Genomic DNA, 19,981 nt, shown 5'->3' with positions numbered 1-19,981 from the left:
CTGAAGCAACCTTGCTCTTTCTTGCTTTATTTCATTTGCTTTCTTGATGTGCGTCAAGGAGTACAACTTCTAAGAGAACAGCTAGCTAGCTAGTAAGTACATGGTTTGCGTTGTATCACTTTTGGGCGATATGATAAGACTATATGTGTTAAGCTAATCAGTTGAAACTTAAAGAATGCTTGACTCTTCTTTGCTGGATGTTGTCGCGAAATAATAGGGCTACAATAGTACTTCAAGAAGATAAGATATGATTGCTAATTTACTTTATTCTCAAAATGGCACCTTAATTTGGCTTATCTGTTTGGTAATATAATTATCACAATTTTCCTTATCTGGTAAACTAGCAGGTTCTTGAACTTCATGTGTAATGTTCATTTCCGTTTTTGTTTGCTTTCTAGAAACCAGAGAGCAAAATATACCTAATCCTGATGTGCTGTCAATGAGAATGAGTTTTATACTATGACTGTCATATTTCGTACAGGAAGAATTTCTTTTAGTGTCCTATGGCGGAAGTTGATGGTTGGGAATCCAAGCAGGGAAGACATGTTAGATATAGTTAATACACGGCATCCAAGATTACAATGTATATCCTCCAGGCTCATTGGTAAGTTCTCTTCGTATGTTACATCTACTCTCTCTGCATGTCACATTCAACATGGACACTGTTTGTGTTGCAGAAACATTTGAAAGAGTGAACTCTTTGGTTTCTCACCAATTAGGAGGAATGCCAATTGACAGGACTCTGTCTTCTGGCAGTAGCAGTAGATTCTCATTAAGGTATGTACTTTCTTGAGTCCTCCTGATAGCAGTGCCCATAGCATGATACATTCTTAAGTTCTTTCGATCCCTTTTGCAGGGACCTGCTAAAATGGTGCAAAAGAATAGCAGGTCTAGGTGTCAATTTTTCTAGTTCGCAACTTTCTGCCGAGGATTGCCACAATATTTATCAGGAGGTTTATTTATATTGTCATTTTCCTCTGATGAGGTTTTTTTAATCTATTTTTTTTAAAAAAAATTTGTGTTCCTTGGCCTCTTAAAGCCTAAAAGTAAAAATTCTTTGTTCTTTAGGCTGTCGATATCTTTGCTGCCTCCTCCTCCTCTTTGGATAAACGATTAACACTAAAGGGAGAAATCGCGAGAGTCTTTGGTTATCATTCTGAAGCAGAAGCTATGCACTGTACTAGCAAGCCTATTATTCAGGTTCATATTTCTTTTCGTTGGCAATTTCTCTTATAATTGTTAGTTGATTTGTCCTTGGTTCTTGCTGTGCAGACTCGACCATCAGAATTACAAGTTGGAAGAGTCACTTTGCAACATATTCAAACAAAGGTTTTGAACATGAATTTTGCATGATTGTTATATCTGAGCTGTTGGCTCTTTGTATTTAATATGAACTTGCTTATGTTGCAGATCCTCAAACAAAAAAGACCTTTTGTTGGTACCCAGAATGCCTTGAATACTCTCGAGAGGGTTGCTTGTTCTGTAAAGTACAATGAACCTGTTCTTCTAGTTGGTGAAACTGGTACTGGGAAGACTACACTTATTCAGAATCTAGCCATGTGGCTTGGACAGCCACTGACTGTGATGGTATAGGAGAGAGTACTTAGTTTCTCTATGAATTCTTTCAGATAGACCTTTGTTGGAATTGCTTATGTCACATTGATTTTCTCATTCTGCAGAACTTGAGCCAACAGAGTGATGTTACTGATCTTTTGGGAGGATTCAAGCCCGTAGATGCACGTTCAATATGCGTTCCTCTATACCACGAGTTCAAGGAATTGTTTTGTAAAGATTTCTCTAGGAAGGTAATCATGAATCTCAGTGCTCTCTGCATAGGATCATAATGAACGATTCTGATATGATGTCTTTGCTTTGTAAATAGAAAAATGAACTTGCAATTCGTTACTGTGAAGAATGTATAATGAAGAAGGAATGGAAAAAGTTAATAGGTGCACTTGGGAAATATGTGGAGAAAGCTCAAGAAAAGTCTAGATGTGGATCAAAGAGAAAGAGACCTTATTCTGATTGGCAGTCTTTTTCTTTGAGGCTTGAAGCTGCTCGCAGCCAAATTGGTGCTGCATGTGGCATGCCATTTAGATTTGTCGAGGGAGCTTTTATAACTGCTCTAAGAACTGGCCAATGGATTTTGCTTGATGAGGTGAACCTTGCTCCTCCAGAAACTCTACAGAGAATCACTGCTGTTCTGGATGGAGAAGATGGTACGCTTTGTCTGGCTGAAAGGGGCGACGTAGATTACTTAGAGCGGCATCCAAGTTTTCGGATGTTTGCCTGTATGAATCCTGCAACAGATGCTGGAAAGCGGGAACTCCCATTTTCTTTTAGGAGCAGGTTTACTGAGTATTTCGTTGATGATGTTTTGGATGATAAAGATCTCCATCTTTTTGTTAACCAGTATATGGATGACTTCCACAGCACTAAAGAAACGATTGATAATATTGTTAGATTTTATAAAGCAGCCAAAAGAAAATCTGAGGAGAGTTTGCAGGATGGGGCTAACCAGAAGCCACAGTTTAGCTTAAGGTCTCTTGCTCGTGCGCTGGAATACACTAAGAAAGCTGAGAAGAAATTTGACTTTATAAAGGCCCTATATGATGGCTTTTGCATGTTCTTTCTTACTTTATTGGATGGTCCCAGTGCAAATATTATGAACAACATTTTAAACTCATTGTTGTTGGGTGGAAATGTGCCTCCTGGTCTTCCTTTTGATGCTTACTTTCCTGAAAGGCCAAAAGGTCAAAATATTTCCGAATCAGTTGCTTCTTTGGAGAACTATATACTTACTAGAAGTGTTAAAGAACATCTCAACAACCTTGCACGTGCTGTTTATATTAAAAGATATCCGGTTCTCCTACAGGGTCCTACATCTAGTGGAAAAACTAGTCTTGTTCATTATTTAGCTTCAGTTACTGGTCATGAGTTTGTGCGCATCAACAATCATGAGCACACTGATCTGCAGGAATATTTTGGTTCTTACATTACTGATTCTCGTGGGAAGCTTAAGTTTCAAGAAGGTGTGCTAGTAAAGGCGGTTCGGGAAGGACATTGGATTGTTTTAGATGAGCTAAATCTAGCTCCATCAGATGTGTTGGAGGCTTTAAACCGACTCTTAGATGATAATAGAGAACTCTTTGTGCCTGAACTTCAGGAGAAATTACCTGCTCATCCTGATTTTATGCTTTTTGCTACCCAAAATCCACCGATGCTATATGGTGGCCGCAAGATGCTATCTAGAGCATTTCGCAATCGTTTTGTGGAGATACACTTTCATGAAATCCCAGAAGATGAACTCACCACAATCTTGCAGAAGAGATGTAAGATCCCTCTGAGCTATGCTGTGAAAATGGTTGAAGTTATGAAGGATTTGCAGTTACACAGGCAAAATAGTAGAGTATTTGCTGGGAAACATGGGTTCATCACCCCGAGAGATTTGTTCCGATGGGCTAATCGTTTCAAGATCTTTGGAAAGTCATATGAAGATCTGGCAAAAGATGGATATCTTCTTCTTGCTGAAAGGTTGAGAGACGAGCATGAGAAAAGTGTAGTTCAAGAAACATTGGAACGCCGCCTGCATGTCAAACTGAACTTAGACGACTTATACAAATGGGTATAACCTCTTTCTCCTTTTGTCCTTTTTGTTAGCCATTTTAATGTGCTGCACATCTCTTTTCTTTTTACTGATTGCTAAGGGTTAAACTGCGATGCTTCACATCACTTCTTCAATAGAATATAAAAATATAAAAACTATTATTTTTAAACAGATTAGACTTTTAGAGTAGTTGGTAAGTTAGCATGATATCAATACAAAGATCCTGAGTTCAAATCCTATCAGGCTTATCTATTTTTGAAAAATATAAAACCTTCATCCATTTAAGTCAAGTTTATTGTTTGGACATATTAAAATATTTGAAGTCTAAAAATAAGGGGGAGTGTTAAAATATAAAACACAAAAAAATACTGTTCTCTAACAACTTAACCTTTTAAGGTAGCTGGTGAGTTAAAAACATCTATTTGTTCATTTTGTCCATAGTTTTCGTTCAGGCATTTTAGCTATTCTGCGTTTTCATAGAGAGATGTATCACTAATTAAACCTGTCACAATCAGGATAGAGGAAGTGGATGTTGCCACTGGATGCTGCCTTTATATTGCAACATGAATTTCTTTTAGTGACATTCTTTAATCTTTTGAGTTGTGTTTGGTGGATGGGTGATGCGGGCTATCAGAGGAAGTGGGAAGTGGGAAGGGTTCTGGAGGGATGGAAGAGGCATCCATCTTTGTTGGAAATACTTATATTGGAGTCCGATGTTAAGCCTTTCACTGTCCTCCAATTATCTGGGTCTATCTGGGTCTACCTGATGTGAGACAATAGTGTTTCACACTTGCATGCTCTTGGGGAAAAACTAGGGTACCAAAACATATTATACATTTGGAGACATTGATACCCCTACTAAAGTCCACATTGTATAGCTGGTTTCCTTGTAGGTTGTCCTTGCTAATTCAGATATTTTTACGTTAAGCCAATATATATTTGTTTAATTTTTCTCTTAGAAACTATTGCTACTTCCTAGGGAATAGGAACTTTATGTGCATTGGGAATATGTTTAATATAATGCTGAATGTCTGATTTTATAAATTGTTTTTGCATTTCTTCTGTCACTAATTCATGCATGGAATCTTTGATGCAGCAAATAGATCAAAGTGACTCATTCTTCAAGCTTACCGAGGATCCCAGAGTACGCGAATGTTTTGGAAAGTTAGTTTATTTTGCCCTTTTCAGTTTATTTCCTTGTCCAGAATTTGTCTTAATCTGATTAATATTTGCAGTATTACTTGGACAAAAAGTATGTTGAGGCTGTTCTTACTTGTTGAACGTTGCTTCAAGTTGCGAGAACCTGTCCTCCTTGTTGGGGAAACTGGAGGCGGGAAAACCACAGTGTGCCAGGTCTTGAGTATTGTTCTAGGGGCGACATTACACACTTTGAATTGCCATCAGTACACTGAGACATCCGACTTTATAGGGGTTAGATCATTATACTTTTCTCACTTCCATGGTTCTTTTAGGTTTATCGATAATTTATCGATATATTCCAGGCTTCTTATATGTTGACCACAACAATTATCCTGTAGGGATTCTGTCCTGTACGAGATAGATCGAGATTAGCTATGGAGTTCAAAGACTATGTCACAAAGACAAAGGCCTCCAAAATTTTCCTTCACATTGCAGGAGATGCTGTATGTTTTACTTTTACCTCCCCCCCTTTGTTTTTACACATGAAGCAACTGATTTTTTTTTCTCACCGAGAATTTGTCCACCTGTTATTTGGCACTGCAGGCATTATCTTCCGACATTTCAAATGCTTCTTGTACTATAGATCAGATAGATGAAATTTTACGTACATGCGAAAAGGGTATAACCTTCTATTCTGATATCACTCAACAAGATGTTGTTGAACTTAAGCAAGTGAAACTGGACCTGATGCAGCTGCAAGAGAAGTGGCAGACCATATTTACTTGGCAGGATGGACCCCTTGTGCATGCAATGAAGTATGGAGATCTGCTTCTTGTGGATGAAATTTCTTTGGCTGATGATAGCGTACTTGAACGGCTGAACAGTGTTTTGGAACCAGAAAGGAAATTGGTGGGTCCTGACTTTACTAGGCTCTTTTGTTATGTATAATTTTTTTTGGGCTGAAATGTGAATAAAATTTTTGTTTCTGCACTTTCAGAAAACTAGCTTAGAACAACTTTAAATTTGGTTCAGTACCAAATGCTTAAAATTATGTTTTTAAGCTATTGATATTGTTCCTAAGTTTTTTGATTTTGATGATTACTTGTAACCCACTTACATTGAACCATATCTGATCTCAGGCATTTTATCTGTTGTTGATAATGTTAATTTCAACACCACATAGTTTCACTGTTCTTTTTTGGCTTCAATAATTTTTGTTGTATTACTTTCACTTTTTCCACATTTCAGATTTGCAATTGTATGAAGCTTTTCTCTACATGTTCCTCTCAAATATTGGTTTCTTCTTGATGCCCTTCTTCGGTGAATTTTCTTTTGGGCTGTGATATACTGATATGTGCCTTTGACATCACATTGCAAAATCACCATTCTACTTCAGTAATGGGGTTGGGATCTGTTTTGTATAGTAGTCTATCCACACGAATTTCCCTTCTGATTTCATTTCTTTTGTTGGATATTACATGATGTCCGTTTAACCTAATCTTTTGATGGGAATTTCACAATGAAAATGGACTAAACTGATTTCTCTGCAAGGTTCTTTCTACTGATGTTTATAATCAGCCTGGCGTACTATCTTCGATATTATGTTAAATGGTTTGTTGATGTTAGAAATATAAATTTAGTATAATTATTAGCAATTCTGTTGTACGAGCAATACTAAGGCAACATGTTGAAAGAATCAGCAGGGATCTTTGAAAACTTCTGAGGACACTTTGTCCACAGTATGTATACTTTTATACAAGCTAATCATGAGGCTCACTGCAGTTGTACACGTGGACAACTGTTTGGTCTACAACTCTAGTTTTTATACTTCCATCAGCTCTATTTTGTCTAATTTTTCAATAAATTACTTATGTTGTAATCATAATAAAAACACATTCATCAGAAATTTTAAATGCTAGTTTCTCATGTTAAAATGTCTTTTTGTAGACATTGTCTGAGAAAGGCGGGGAAGTTCTTGAAAAGATAACAGCACATCCAAATTTTTTCATTTTGGCAACAATGAATCCAGGTGGGGATTATGGGAAGAAGGAACTGTCCCCTGCCTTACGAAATCGATTTACTGAGATATGGGTTCCAACTGTTGCTGATATTAATGAACTGAAGTCCATTGCTATTGAGAGGTATTTTCCTCTTTCTTTAAAGATAAATATGGGTTTCATTGTATACAATTCATTTTCAGTCTTCTAACTTGGCCTTTATGCAGATTTGCCAAACCAGAGTTTTCCTGCTATGCAGATTCCATTATAAATTTTTGGCAGGCACGTATTAATTTTCTTCTTTGTACTCTTTGGATGTCTTGGAGAAGTTACTCTTTTTTTTAATGTTATTTCCTGAATTTTTTTGACATCTTTCATTCTCTGTATGCTAATTGGTTTTGGATGATGAACACACACATCTATAGAAACTGTAAGGAACTGTTTGATTTTTGAATCTGTTACTGTTCAATTAGTTCTTACTGTAATTATTTTGTTCTTACTGACCAGGCAGTTAGTATGATGGGTGTGCATATTTTTTAGGAGTATGATTGTCATGTGTCATAACATTCTTGTGCTATGAGTTTGCTTATATACTGCTTTCTAAAAGGAATGTGATAGGAATTGAGGCTTAATAAAAGCCAAGTTATTCAGCTGGATGAAGCCTTTTACTTACAGTGACTGTAGTGTTCTGTGCTAATTCTCTTTTTTTGTTTTGGGTTCAAAGTTCTCAACTGGTCATTTTACCTTCCTAATTTGGTTAATATAATATGTTGACATTGCCATTACTTTTGGTTTAGTTTCTGCGTGCGCTTTTTTCCTGATGCCTGCTCAAGCAGATTATTATATGCGGAAAGATTGGATATTAAACAATCATCATCTGTGATGCTTTTCTACTTGGAATACCTTGGAGGGTGTTGTTTGTCCAAGTAACAGACATCTTGCCACCCTTAGACACTAGATCCAAGCCTCATTCATTGGAGTTATCCCTTCTCAGTTCTCACTGTTAATTTAATCTTTTCTGTTATACAAAGGACCATAAGTTTCCTTCCCTCATTCTTTTTCTTTTGTTGCTTACGTAGAGATGAGTCAATAGACACCTAGCAAGATATTTATCATGTCTGATGATTCTGATCCATAGACTCGATGCAAGCATCATAGCTCAAATGCTCCTTTGGGATTCAGCTGTATTTGATTGTAATGCGTCTGGCCCAATTGGGATCTACTACATCCATTTGTGATTTAATTGATATTTTTGGGCTTGATTGATTTGGTTTGGGTTTATTTCAGACTTTCTTTTTTCATATTGCCTTTATTTCTGTGTAGATGACAACTCGGTTATTAGTTTGGTTTAAGATGTGGACTGGGGATTGTCCACATTGAGTTAATTTTGGAACAAATGGCCAGTGGATTTGAATTTTTTTAGGTTAAATTGTGTTCGGGTTTGTTTTCCCATGGGCTAAGCTTATCCAGCGACTTCTCTTTCCTTAAACTGAACAACAAAATTGCAATAAGCCAGTACCTGAACACCAAATTGCTTATAGGAGCATATATAATTCTGATCCTATTTGCAAACCATTGATGTGTTTAGATTAGGAAAACAATTCCTTGGAATCCAAAACATATATATGTGAATACATGCTTATTGGTGCATTCAAGTTTACTGCTTGAGCTCAAATCCTTCTAATTATGATTCTGCCCTTTTTCTTAGTTATAAATACAAAGTATCTATGAGTCTGTATATAACAGGGGATTGACCATTAGATAATCTACGTGGAACAAAGGAAGGTCCCTATTTGGTACCGTTAAATTTCTCTCTATGTGCTTCTTCCTTTTTGTGGTTTGGGTTGGCGAAGCCTCATCTTCCTCCATTTCACCCTATGCTCCAGTGGTTTCTCGCTTTATTTTTCCTTTTCTCCACTCTGTGACCAGGTGGCTCTGATTTTTCTCGTCCTTAAATTTTAATCTTATTATTGTTTATGAATTCAATGGTGCATTTGTGTTTAGTTAGATCCCTGTGGTACTTTATTTTTTAAGCAAATTTCTTGAATGCACCAAGTCTTTTCGATCAATATATTATTAGCTGTATGTCACCAATCTGTAGATCCCTCTGAATCAATAATTGTAATTGATTTTGGTTGGATGGCAGATGTAAGAAACAATTCTCAGGTACAACATTGTATTTTTAAATTTTAATGAGTTTTTTTTTTCTGTTACAGTGGTTCAAACAATTGCAGACCTGCAGAACACTAACAATACGGGATCTTCAATCCTGGATATCATTTGTAAATGTGACTGAGGGAAGTCTTGGAGTTAGTTATGCATTGATTCATGGGCTGTTCCTTGTTTTACTTGATGGCCTCAGTTTGGGTATGTTTTTTTTACTGCCCTTACTCTCTTTTTGTTTGTGTCAGTATAAGACAAATGATCCGTTAGCGCAAGATCATAGAACATCTGATGTGTATCCATGTAGTTGGAGGGATGGAAATTTGAGATATTAACATAAAGTTCAATACATATGTCTACCTATTACTCACCAATTAGGTGTTTCCTTATGTTATATGTGGTGCTGTTTTCTTTTTTTATTTTGTCATAAATGTGAAATGTAATGTTTTTAATGTCTCTATTCTGGTCTAGATTTACTAGTTTATACTTCTTCTGTGAGGACGAATGTAGATAATAGATGCTTTGTATCAAAAATATTAACCGATAATTTAAGATAGTCATTTATTTTATTTGGAAAACTGGAGGTTTATCTCAGTTTGGATGGAGAGAATAGGAGAGAAGAGGATAAAATATGGGAGAGAGATTTTCTCTTGTTTGGATAAAAAAATTAGGTGATAAGAGAAGAGAAAGGGAGAGAAAAAGGACCTTGGTTACTTTTTTATTTTCCCTCCAAAAATAGAGAGAAAGGAAGAGAACCAAAATTTCTCTCAGGCGGCAATTGAGCATTTTACAGAAAATTATTTTAAGTCTTATATCAGTGAATTTCCAAGGTCTCTTTTAATTTTTTTAGCAAGATCTTGACCAACAGCTGTTTGGAAGCTCCCACCATTCTAAAGGTCTAAAATAAAATTGTCAGATTTTCTCAATTATGAGGTTTTGTCTAGCTGATCTCTTCGGAGAAATTGATTTGAAAGGAGGAAGGTGTCTGCTAGGCCATATAAGCTACTATCTTGTTATAAATCACGATTCCATTGAGAATTTCTCGAATCTACCAATCTTGCGTCATTCCATTAAATTTAAATCTTCCCTAATGCTAGGTCATATTAGCCAATAGGCGCTATTTTGTTATAGATTGTTATTCCTTTATGTATTTCTCTGGTTGCCAGTCTTGCATCCTTCCAATAGGTCTTCACTACTGTTAGGTTCTTATTAGTTACTTTATTGTTATAAGTTGTGATTCCTTTGAGTGTTTCTCGTTTCTGCCAATCTTGCATCCTTCCATAAGGTCCTCAATTGAGGGAGCTGCTGTTGAGCATTCCAATTTTCAAATGACATTCTGAATGGTTCTTGTTTATACCTGATAATAAAAATGTTGTCGATCAAGGATTTTCATGCATGCCATTTCTACTTGGATGGTCTGCATGTACTTAGCTTGTGATACCTATGTCGAGAGGAATAGCCCAATGCATCCCTGTATCAAGGGTCAAGAAAGTGTTGCACCGAGTAGTGTCGATTTTGTGGAGCTTGCATGGCGTGTTGCATATGCTGTCCAAGTTTGTTTGCTTGTGTGTTTAAATCTGGTTGGATGAAGTTAGGAGCAATACATTCGTCCTCTCTTCAACAATACATGGCTATGTATTGCTTATTCTGAACTTGAAAGAAGTTTTTAAGAAGAGAGATGAGGTTGACCTACTATGGATGTTAGGTTGATCGGGAAGACTGTGTTCCTGTAACCATAGGGTTCTACCAAGATGAATCATCAATTACTTGTTTGCGTTAAGTTAGATTAAATAACTGAAAATATATATCCAAAATAATTCCATACTTGATAGTATATGTTATTTCTGAGCATATGATGTTACTTGATGAATCTAAGATGGGAACAGATGCCAAGTTCGGAGTAAGGATAGAAACCAGAGAGTATAAATGTTCTCGAGTAGGATATCTAAAAGTATATGGACTGCAATTTTAGTAAACTAACACATCAAAATGGAGTGAACCATTCTCGATGCACAAGAAAGACGTAGCATATTTCTTTTACTTTAGATTTGTTGTTTAACGGGAAGTGAGGAAGGAGAGAAGTGCCTCTACTCTGTTGTATGATTGTATTTGGCCGCTAAATCTTAAAGAAATATTTTGCAGGAGAAGATCTGATTATGAACTAAAAAGCAACATACATAAGGGTTAATCACCACAAAGATGAGGATGTTAATGTGGATATGTAGTTTGACTAGAAAATATAGAGCGAGAATCAATCTGTTATCATCTGTGGAGGATGTCTCACATGAGAATCCATTAAGATGGTTTGTATATATTGCACAGAAACCTATATTTGACATGTTCGAAGGAGCAATTTTATTAACCTTGAAGGTTATTCAAGAGGAAAGGGAAGACCAAACGATCATGGAGGAACTAGCTAGTGAAGAAAACAATTTGAAACAAATCTTTGCTTTAAATAGAGAAAATGAAGGAAAAAGAGCCACATAGTTAACCAAGACTGTTGGACCAAAGGTTTGACTGTGGTTCTTGTCATTATGGTAGCTGCTGTTGTTAGGTACTGTACACTGCACAGGAAGCTCAAACCATGAAGGCAGAAGTAATGGAATTTATTGTCCATGGTTCATTATTTCTTTCTGTTTTATATGTTAGCCATAAAATATCATTTCTTGATGGTGATTCTTTGGAGATATTCTACTGATATTTAGCTATTTGATATCTGATATGTTATTTCTTCCCTAATATTTTAATGCAATGTGAATGCATTCTTGCTTTCTGCTTCCTGATTTTCAGTCTAAATTATTTACAGGGACAGGTATTTCTAAAGGTGATGCTGATAAATTGAGAGAGTCTTGTTTGTCCTTTCTTCTGGAAGAAATGCAGGTGAATACTTTTTTTGTGTGTGTTTACTGGATGCTTTCCGTAGAAGAATGAGGTGGTTTTGCTTTTCATTTGCTTTCTATACCGTAGTTAATTTTCTCTCTGAGTCTGGATGTATGTTTTTATGATTTTCTCAATATGTGGTCCTGACTCCTCAGTTCACTCCATGTTTTCTTCTATTCGGCTCAAGAGTCAATGCACTCTTCTTAGCATCTTATTTTTCTCATATACTATGGTTGCATTCGTTATTTTCATTTAGTAACTTTTAGCATTTTTATTTCTGGTGATAATTCCTATAAAATTTTACTGGCTTGGGTTGTTGGTGGCCTTGTCATTTGTTTCATCCTTAGTCCTTTGCTACAATTATGGGCAGCTAGCAGAAAACTTGCAGTTAACAATGGATGCTTTTTAATTGGCTCGAGGAAAAACAGGTATTAAGGATTTGTAGTGATATCAGTTTATTTTGCAGGTATACAGGAACTTTCATGGTTTCTTTATGGGCAGGAGTCTCTTTATAATCTTTTAAACATTGTTTAGATTTGAAAAGAATCTGGGAAACGGGAAGAGAGTATAGGAAATTGTCTTTATTACTTCTTTGGTAATCAGTCATTTTGGTTGCGTATGTTCAGTTGCAGACAACTCTCGACTGTGTTTGATGTTTTACATGTAACCATAATGGCTGATTTGTCAAGTATTTTCATTTTTTAGTACCCGGTTCATCTTATACTATTGTTTTAGAAAATCAATATACTTTTCTTGATGTTGCAGAAAGTTGGAGGCGAGTTATTTGACTCAGGCTTGGCTGAAATGGAGAACTATGGATGGGGTGGCAAAGTAAAGCACACAGACATAATATTATGTAAAGATGCCCATCCGGCAGGTTACTTTGGCATTGGCCCATTCTATATTGATAAAGGTGTGTTCATGTATGTCAAACTTTGCAACCATTTTAGTTGATAGCTTTGTTGATTGCTTGGTTATTGCCTTGTTTTTCTTGATGTCAGCAAGACTGTCATTACTCATTAGGACTACAGTTACTAGAAAAGAGCACCCTTCATATGATGTTTGGTCTGAAAAATGAATTTGAATTAAATGTGTGTAGGTCTTATAATTTTAAACAACAAAGCCTGAATAAATTCAAACATATAGGACCTCCGCTTCGTTACCACATTAACTTACCAATTACTCTAGGAGTTTAAGCTGTCAGAAGATAATAGTTTTTATATTTTATATTCTTATACTTCCCTTCACTTTCTAAATTGAGATATTTTGATAGACCTAAAAAGTGGACTTGATTTAAATTGGTGAAGATTTTATATTTTAAAAGGTAGATGAGCCTAATTGAATTCAAATTTAGGACCTCTGGTATGACCTAACTCACTAACTACTTTAAGAGGTTAAGCTATTAGGAAATAGTGATTTTATATTTTATATTTTATATTTCAACACTCTTCCTTACTTTTAGGCTTAAGATATTTTTGAGAGTCCTAAGAAGTGGACTTGAATTAAATGAGTGGAGGTTTTGTATTTTTACATAACAGCACTTGATAGGATTTGAACTTAGCATCTCTGCTGTGATACCATGTTAACTCACGCACTTAAAAAATTTAAGCTATTAGAGAACAACGGTGATTTTTCTATTTGATATTCTAGCAATGATAAATTCTGAGTTACTTTTGTCAGTTACTCAATAATTTTCTAACTAAAAGTTATTGTGGTTAACATGAATTACTTTCAAAGGAGACAAATTGTTTAATTGCAGCTATTTTCTTTTTATACATTTTCTGTGGGGGATATTAATGGATGTTGGCAGAAATTAGTTGGGAATCTTATATTTACTCAAAGCAATTTCACAATTGGTGTTTCGGAATGATTACTCAAGATGGCAATTATATGATGTGGTGTATTTTTTTCCTAATGTGCATACATATTGCTTCTGAATACGCTGATTCTTTATTGGTAGACTATAAAACACTGATACTTCAAATAACATACTTTGTCTGTGTTCGACACTCGTTGGACACCGACACTCTTTGAACACTTTTTGAACACTTTTTGAACAGGTGTTAGATTTTTACAATGTATCCAATATTTAAGAAATTATAGAATAAATTTGAACACATTTTGAACACTTTTGAGACACTTTTAGGCATAAAATTTTTCATATGCTATAAAAGTTTACAATTGAAATTATCTATAGTAATATAATGCAACAATCACAAATTAGTGCATCCAAGAAAATTAATATTAATGAAAATTATTGTAAAATCACAGATTTGCTTATGCCATCCATTGTAGTTAAGTAATGATAGTTAGTTATTTATTCTCATAATATTGAATTGAATTGTCACATATTATCATTATCATTTTTGATTTTGTGGTATGGTGTACATTTTGCTTTTCGCGCATAAATAATTTATGCATGCCCGTGTAATTATATTACATGTTTAGAAAAATATTTCTTTAAACGTGCCAATAATATATATAATCCTTTTATTTAATTTATTTATTTTGTTGTGTCCAGAATGTAACATGTTCTATTTTTTTCAATTGTCGTATCCTTGTGTTCATATTGTGTTGTATCTGTATCCGTGCTTCTTAGTTAGTAGGCTTATGACGGTGACAAGCTTGTCTTTACATACACTGAATGTAGGAGAATGTGCTACTCTAGTTGGATATGCTAGCTAGAAGGTCATTTCTATTGGAAAAAACAATATTTTCTTGTTCTCTTTTATTAACTTGCTCTAGCTTTTGCTTAATAGGTAATAGAGATTGTAAGCAAGAAGGCTATGAATTCTTTGCACCGACTACCGGAAGGAATCTTATGCGAGTCTTACGTGCAATGCAGGTTAAAGATAAAAAACCTGGTCTGTGAGAAAAATAAAAAACATGGTTAAGAATGTTAAGTAGTAAATAACAATTTTAGCTGAGTAGTTACCTTCTTATTGTTTGTATTGTTTCAGTCTTATTGGAAGGTAGCCCTGGTGTTGGGAAGACGAGCTTGATTGTGGCATTGGCAGGATTTTCTGGACATAGTGTGGTCCGAATAAACCTCTCTGAGCAGGTTACAGATCTATAGAAGTATCTCCATCAAATATATGGTATCTTGAAAGTGATTGATTTCTTATTTGTTCATTGTCCTATGCCAGACAGATATGATGGATCTTTTGGGTTCAGACTTGCCTGTTCAAGGTGAAAATGGGATGGAATTCTCTTGGTCAGATGGTATTCTTCTCCAGGTATATTACATGATGTTCTGCGTTTTTCTTCTAAACTGCCAAATAAGATAATTGTCTGGTAGTACTTGCTAACTATTGTAGATAAACCTTGTTGGTGCAGGCTCTGAAAAGTGGGAGTTGGGTTTTGTTAGATGAACTTAATCTTGCTCCTCAATCTGTATTGGAAGTACTTTCTTAAACTTTTGTCACACTTTTCTAGTTTGCATTGTTTTAAGTTTTAGTTCTTGTTGTATATCAATCTTCTATAAAGTACTTTAAAATACAGGGTCTGAATGCCATTTTGGATCACCGTGCTGAGGTCTATATACCGGAACTTGGTGTAACATTTAAATGCCCAGATTCCTTCAGAGTTTTTGCATGTCAGAATCCTTCATCTCAAGGTGGTGGCAGAAAGGGTCTTCCTAAGTCATTTTTAAATCGTTTCACGAAGGTCAGTTTGCTAAAATGGTACATCAATTAAGCAGTAATTTTTCCAGTGACATTATCCTTAGCAAGTTCAGCGAATGAATTTCCAGGTTTATGTGGATGAGTTGTCACCAGATGATTTTCTCTTTATCTGCAAATCACGCTTTCAATCAGTCCCATTGGTGCTTCTCTCTAAGCTGATTTCCTTTAATAACCTGCTTTACGAGGACACCATGATTCATAGGAAATACGGTAAAGAAGGTTCCCCCTGGGAATTTAATCTACGTGATGTCTTTCGGTCATGCCAGATTATTGAAGGTGTGAAAATGTTTTAATTATTTCCTTCATGTTCTATTTTGAGAAATTCAGCTATTTGTGTATCAAATTTTTAAAAATTTAATAGTCCTATCTTCTTGTCGGTATAATGTATAATGCGCTAATTTTAACTGAATAATTCTTTGAAGGTTCACCCGAAAATTCAAAAGTTGACTGCTTCTTAAATACTGTGTATCTCCAGCGAATGCGCACTGTAGCTGACCGTCACGAAGTCATAAAGCTTTATGAAGCAGTTTTTGGGGTTAAACCTGTTCTAAATCAGTATCCGAAACTATATATTAACCCAGAATACTTGATTGTCGGGAGTGTATCTGTCAAAAGAAACTACTTTCAACCTGCAAAAGTATGGAATACCCAGCTCAATATACTCCCAGGTTTTTTTGATAGTTTGGAAGCTGTTCTGCATTGCCTACAACAGCAATGGTTATGTATTTTAGTTGGCCCATATTCATCGGGTAAAACTTCACTCATTCGTTTGCTTGCTCAGCTTACTGGCAATGCATTGAATGAGCTAAATCTATCTTCTGGAACTGATGTTTCGGAATTGCTTGGATGTTTTGAGCAGTATAATTTCATCCGCCATTATAAGGCTGTCGTATCCCAGGTTGAACGTTATGTTGATGAATATTTCGGCCTAAGACTTGAGGTGAACTGGAAGAGCTTGATTGCTGAAAGAAAAAGTTTATTTGCCAAGTGGTTTGAGTTTGTAGCAGCGAAAAATTACAATTATTCAACATCCACTTTTGCAAACATGGAGTCATCAAAAAATGATACTTTCAGTTCACTGACTCTACTTATTGAAATTATTGAACAGTTGAAGCATGACCTGGAATTGCTTCAGTTGCCTGTGTCCTGGTCGCAAGATGACCTGATTAAATCTTTCAAAGCTGTTTTGGATTTACAACGTAACAAATCAATGCAGCAACCTGTTAATTTTGAATGGGTCGCCGGGGACTTGATCAGGGCTATTGAATGTGGTGAATGGGTTGTCCTTGACAATGCCAATCTCTGCAATCCAACGGTTTGTTGACTAGTTTGGAAGATTTTAGCTTTTTTATTTTATTTTTTAATATTTTTTAGTCTTTCTTGTGCTGCATCCTGTTTATGACAATAATGCATGATGACTATTATTGACTTATTTCCATCTTCAATTGCAGATTCTTGATAGGATCAACTCTTTGGTTGAGCCAGATGGTTCTATCACAATCAATGAATGTGGACTTGTTGATGGGAATCCTATGGTACTTCATGCTCATCCGAACTTTCGGATGTTTCTTACAGTGGACCCAAAGCATGGTGAAGTTTCTAGAGCCATGAGAAATAGAGGAGTTGAGATATTTCTGATGGAACAAAGTTGGCTAGTTGATGGAGGCAGAGAAGTTTGCGTGGATAGTGAAATAAATGATGTAAAAAGATTCTTAGCTTTATCTGGCATACCTGGTAACAAGTTGGTTTTATCAATGAGTGAAGCACACATGTATGCTAAAGCTGCAGGACTACGTCTTGGCATACGTATCACTCTTCTCGAAGTTGCACGTTGGGTTCAACTATTCCAGCAGCTTCTTATGAAAGGAAATCAGCCTAAATGGAGTCTCCAACTAAGTTGGGAACACACTTACCTGCCATCATTGGGTGAATCTGATGGAATGAGCACCATTATGGAGGGGAAACTCAGATTTTTGAATAACGAGTGTTTTACATCAGATATGCTGTCAGGATGTTCACTGTCATTGCCTGGAGGATGGCCAGTGCCCCACAAATTGAGGAATTTTGTTCAGTATTCAAAAGAAGCATGTGTTAAAAGAAATTTTCTGTATCTGGAGTCTCTGGGTGCTAAGTTTTCTTCTTATGAATTAAGAAAAATCACCATTGGAACTTCCTTATGGAGCACGAGTAAGAAGATTCATCCTTTGATGATGCCCACACCTTTGATCCATCAACATTTATTTCCAGAACTTTCTGGTAAGCAGGCTGTTAAATCTGATGACAATCACGTCAAGTTTGATTTAGCACTAGCCAACAAGATGCTTTTCATCGCTGCAAACTGGGCTATTGAACAGGCTACTGAAAATGATATTGGATTATATACAATATGGTTTAAGTGGTATGGTTTGCTGCTGCAACCTTACTGTCAATTCTTTTGCTCCTTCAGCACAATACTTGTGGAAGAAAGGGGTCATCCAATTTGGAGATGTATCTTCGAATGTTGGAGGAAGGTGATCTCCCACTACAAGATTGATGTTAATCTGCATCCTCTTCCATTGCTTTCACTGGAGTTGGTGGATTTTATTAGTTCAGACAACTCTTTGAAATCTTGTCTAAAACAACTGAGAAATGCAATCCATTCGGTGGGCTTACTGCGGTCTAGTTATCAGCAGTGGAATGCTGAGAGGAATTACTCCTATCAGGAAAACTTGCAAAATATAGTACCAATGCTTGAATTACTCAGGAATCTTGAGGGGAAGGTGCTTGAAGGAATTGTGGAGTCTCGTAAGCTGTTGCAGATATACTCAGAGCTACTTGAATATCATAAGATGTTTTGGAAGAATATAACCTCATTAGACTTTGAAGGTGCAGCTGTGTCATGGAATTTTATGAAAAAGGAGATAGTAAGGTTACAGCCTAGATTTAGAGAAGCTGGTTTGCTGGTACGTCTTTAATTTCTCTTGACAAATCTTCTATATCAAAGTTATAATTCTGAACCAAGTTTTTTTCACAGCTGGAGAAGTTCAAGCCTAATAATTTCCCAACTTTGAGTTTGCACTTTGGAAAACCGGCTTTATGGGTTTATGGGGGCCATCCACTTTTGCCGTCTTCAGCTGATGCCTTCTATAAAGTCCAACAACTTTTGACCTTTATCAACGTAGTTTGGTCAAAGACGAAGTTCTTGAAGCAAAATCTTGGTGGTATAGCTCTATTGTGTTGGTATTGCACAGTTTGGCAAATAACTCATTTGGTCACCATCTTTCTACTTTTTTGGCAGATGATCAATGTCTAGTAGAAGCTGCCCGATCAACAAACACTGATATTCGTCGGCTGGCAATGCAAGGTACTTGATTCCATCTTCCTTTTCCTTTATGTGCTGCTTCTCATATAGACTTCAGTAAGTTTTATCTCTAGGATATGAGTAGTCTATTTGTCATGTTTCAGGGAAGTAATAAAATTCCTCTTCATTTCCCTAGAATACTTTTCTGGACTTACATGATTGCTCAGCTACTGGTCTGCTAAATTTCTAGATGATGAACTAACAAATTTGAGTTATTGTGAAACCGAGTTAATCTTCCTTTCCATTGCTTTTGATAGATACTGGCCTGTTGATTCATCTGACTTGAATAGGTGGTTGGATGAAGAATGTTTTTTGTCCTAAAATGCAGGATTTACATAGTTGAAGCAGTATGTTTCATGCATTATATGGAAAATTTTGTCAAAAGACTTACTTTCTTCAATTTCTGACTTGGAGTAGTTCTAAGTTCTAACAAATCTAGCAAATAGATTAATTTTGCCCTCATGTGATACTATCTTTTATACGTTTCTTATAGGCATTTCTATAATTAAAAACATCCACTAATTTAAAAAAATATATTTTGGATTTGGTTTGCACTGACCAATTAACATTTTTCTGTCCATTTATACTCTGTACATAATTACTTTCTGTATGGTTCATCTTTGCAAGATTTTGAGGTAATCAAGCTCTTTGATTCCTTACTTTCAAGATTCAGTGATTCCACAAACTAATCCTCCTTGATTAGTTATATTACATTGGTATGCATGAATTGCCCAACTTCCCATTACTAACTTTTGGTAATCTGAATCTAATTCCCACAAATACATTAAACCAGGCAGCTGCTCTTTTGTTCTTCTCCGGCATCCAGTATTGGGCCAATAATTTGAGCTATTCATTATGCTTATTGCCCTTTAGTTATCCCTTTTCTCTGTTCTTGTGTCAAAAAGAATGATATACATTCTTGGTCCATCACGTAACACCGTAAGCTTTGGAGCCGACTAGTTATCTAACATGGTATTAGGCTATTTTTTCTGGAAATCATGGGTATAAAACTGTAAACTTCATCAAGCCTCATTTAATTCCTAATTTCTATTATTTATTTTGGTGTGTTGTGGAGGGGCCACCCATCTTATTATTTATCATCTATCTATTTCTAATATATAGGAGTTACATGTGAGAGGGTGTACTAAAGGCATGATATATATTATTGAAT

At 35.8% G+C, this 19,981-nt stretch overlaps 1 protein-coding gene across 5 annotated transcripts in view; it reads left to right on the top strand.

The window, feature by feature from the left end:
- The window catches only part of LOC140760918 (midasin), a 46,014-nt gene that overhangs the window by 7,222 nt on the left and 18,811 nt on the right, over positions 1–19,981 (top strand). For all 5 annotated transcript variants that reach the window (XM_073098008.1, XM_073098004.1, XM_073098007.1 and 2 more), the window contains exons 10-36: positions 482–604; positions 678–777; positions 857–953; positions 1,069–1,200; positions 1,273–1,329; positions 1,411–1,587; positions 1,680–1,805; positions 1,883–3,625; positions 4,704–4,771; positions 4,843–5,038; positions 5,146–5,250; positions 5,351–5,656; positions 6,695–6,888; positions 6,972–7,026; positions 8,961–9,111; positions 11,714–11,787; positions 12,553–12,700; positions 14,547–14,651; positions 14,748–14,848; positions 14,934–15,023; positions 15,124–15,189; positions 15,289–15,453; positions 15,539–15,746; positions 15,893–16,785; positions 16,922–18,412; positions 18,484–18,670; positions 18,748–18,813. In XM_073098008.1, the coding sequence (XP_072954109.1) occupies positions 482–604; positions 678–777; positions 857–953; positions 1,069–1,200; positions 1,273–1,329; positions 1,411–1,587; positions 1,680–1,805; positions 1,883–3,625; positions 4,704–4,771; positions 4,843–5,038; positions 5,146–5,250; positions 5,351–5,656; positions 6,695–6,888; positions 6,972–7,026; positions 8,961–9,111; positions 11,714–11,787; positions 12,553–12,700; positions 14,547–14,651; positions 14,748–14,848; positions 14,934–15,023; positions 15,124–15,189; positions 15,289–15,453; positions 15,539–15,746; positions 15,893–16,785; positions 16,922–18,412; positions 18,484–18,670; positions 18,748–18,813 (7,224 nt within the window). The remainder of the gene's footprint in view (positions 1–481; positions 605–677; positions 778–856; positions 954–1,068; positions 1,201–1,272; positions 1,330–1,410; positions 1,588–1,679; positions 1,806–1,882; positions 3,626–4,703; positions 4,772–4,842; positions 5,039–5,145; positions 5,251–5,350; positions 5,657–6,694; positions 6,889–6,971; positions 7,027–8,960; positions 9,112–11,713; positions 11,788–12,552; positions 12,701–14,546; positions 14,652–14,747; positions 14,849–14,933; positions 15,024–15,123; positions 15,190–15,288; positions 15,454–15,538; positions 15,747–15,892; positions 16,786–16,921; positions 18,413–18,483; positions 18,671–18,747; positions 18,814–19,981) is intronic.

Source organism: Typha angustifolia, chromosome 6, assembly GCF_048772165.1.
Source record: "Typha angustifolia cultivar Huaian chromosome 6, ASM4877216v1, whole genome shotgun sequence".
NCBI classification, from domain to species: domain Eukaryota; kingdom Viridiplantae; phylum Streptophyta; class Magnoliopsida; order Poales; family Typhaceae; genus Typha; species Typha angustifolia.
The sequence above is the reverse complement of the archived record's forward strand: the minus strand, read 5'-3'. Positions and strand labels throughout refer to the sequence as shown.